General features: G+C 33.1%; 1 protein-coding gene across 1 annotated transcript; it reads right to left on the bottom strand.

Moving 5' to 3' along the window:
* Window positions 1–85: 85 nt before the first annotated feature.
* LOC117106224 (alpha-tectorin-like) lies at window positions 86–784 on the bottom strand (the record flags this gene model as incomplete). The annotated part of the gene is made up of 2 exons (XM_033247574.1): window positions 651–784; window positions 86–291 (listed from the first exon to the last, which is right to left on the bottom strand). Coding segments are annotated over exons 1-2 (321 nt in total), but the record flags the coding sequence as incomplete, so codon positions are not given.
* Window positions 785–804: the final 20 nt, after the last annotated feature.

Raw genomic sequence — 804 nt, 5'->3', positions numbered from 1 at the left:
ATTATAGAATAAAATTTACTGTGATTATATTTATTTTTTATATTTTTTTACTTGTAATATATTTTAAAAAAAATTGATTTCATACCTCATAATAGTTGTTGCCGTCAGAGCAACCACAGTCCTCCGGTAAGACGCAATCTGAGCCACTAAGATATCTGCCAGGTAAACACTCACATCCCTCTACGCACATTCTTGGACAGAGCTCATCTGAATCATTTCCGATGTCTGAACATGTCAAAGGACATGCTGAAGCACATGTACTGTACGTTGCTCCTTCATTACACTCAGGAGCTGCAAGAAAAGTTAAGAAAACGTATTACCCTAATGAGACACTTAACTAGATAAACAGAAAAATGCCTTGTAAAACTTACCACTTGAGCATAAGAATAAATTAAATGTTAGGTGTTGAATAGGCGAAATAGGTGAATCCATTATTTTCTATTATGCCCGAAGTTAATGTTCCACAAGAAACGCATTTATCGGTTGTTTATATTATAAAGTTAAGTATAAAACTAGATATGTATTGCAAACTACAGTATTAAAGACCTAAATTTTTAATATGTCAATTCATTCAAGAAATAGACTGTTAAATGTTTAGATTTTTGTTTATATTGTTTATCTCAGCTTAAAATTATAAACAGCAAAATTACCACAAAAATCTTCTGTTCTCCAAGATGCAATTGTGATTCCGGAACCTGAGCATCTACTTGCATAAGTGGCAACATCTCCACAAACTGAACTTTCATCAGGTAATGTTGCGCACATGTCGTACACACAACCTTCAAATGCATTTTCAGGGTCAAT

Source organism: Anneissia japonica, unplaced genomic scaffold (genome assembly GCF_011630105.1).
Source record: "Anneissia japonica isolate Jap-2015-1 unplaced genomic scaffold, ASM1163010v1 scaffold150806_len804_cov186, whole genome shotgun sequence".
NCBI classification, from domain to species: domain Eukaryota; kingdom Metazoa; phylum Echinodermata; class Crinoidea; order Comatulida; family Comatulidae; genus Anneissia; species Anneissia japonica.
Note: the sequence above shows the minus strand (reverse complement) of the source record. Positions and strands in the feature narration are given on the sequence as shown.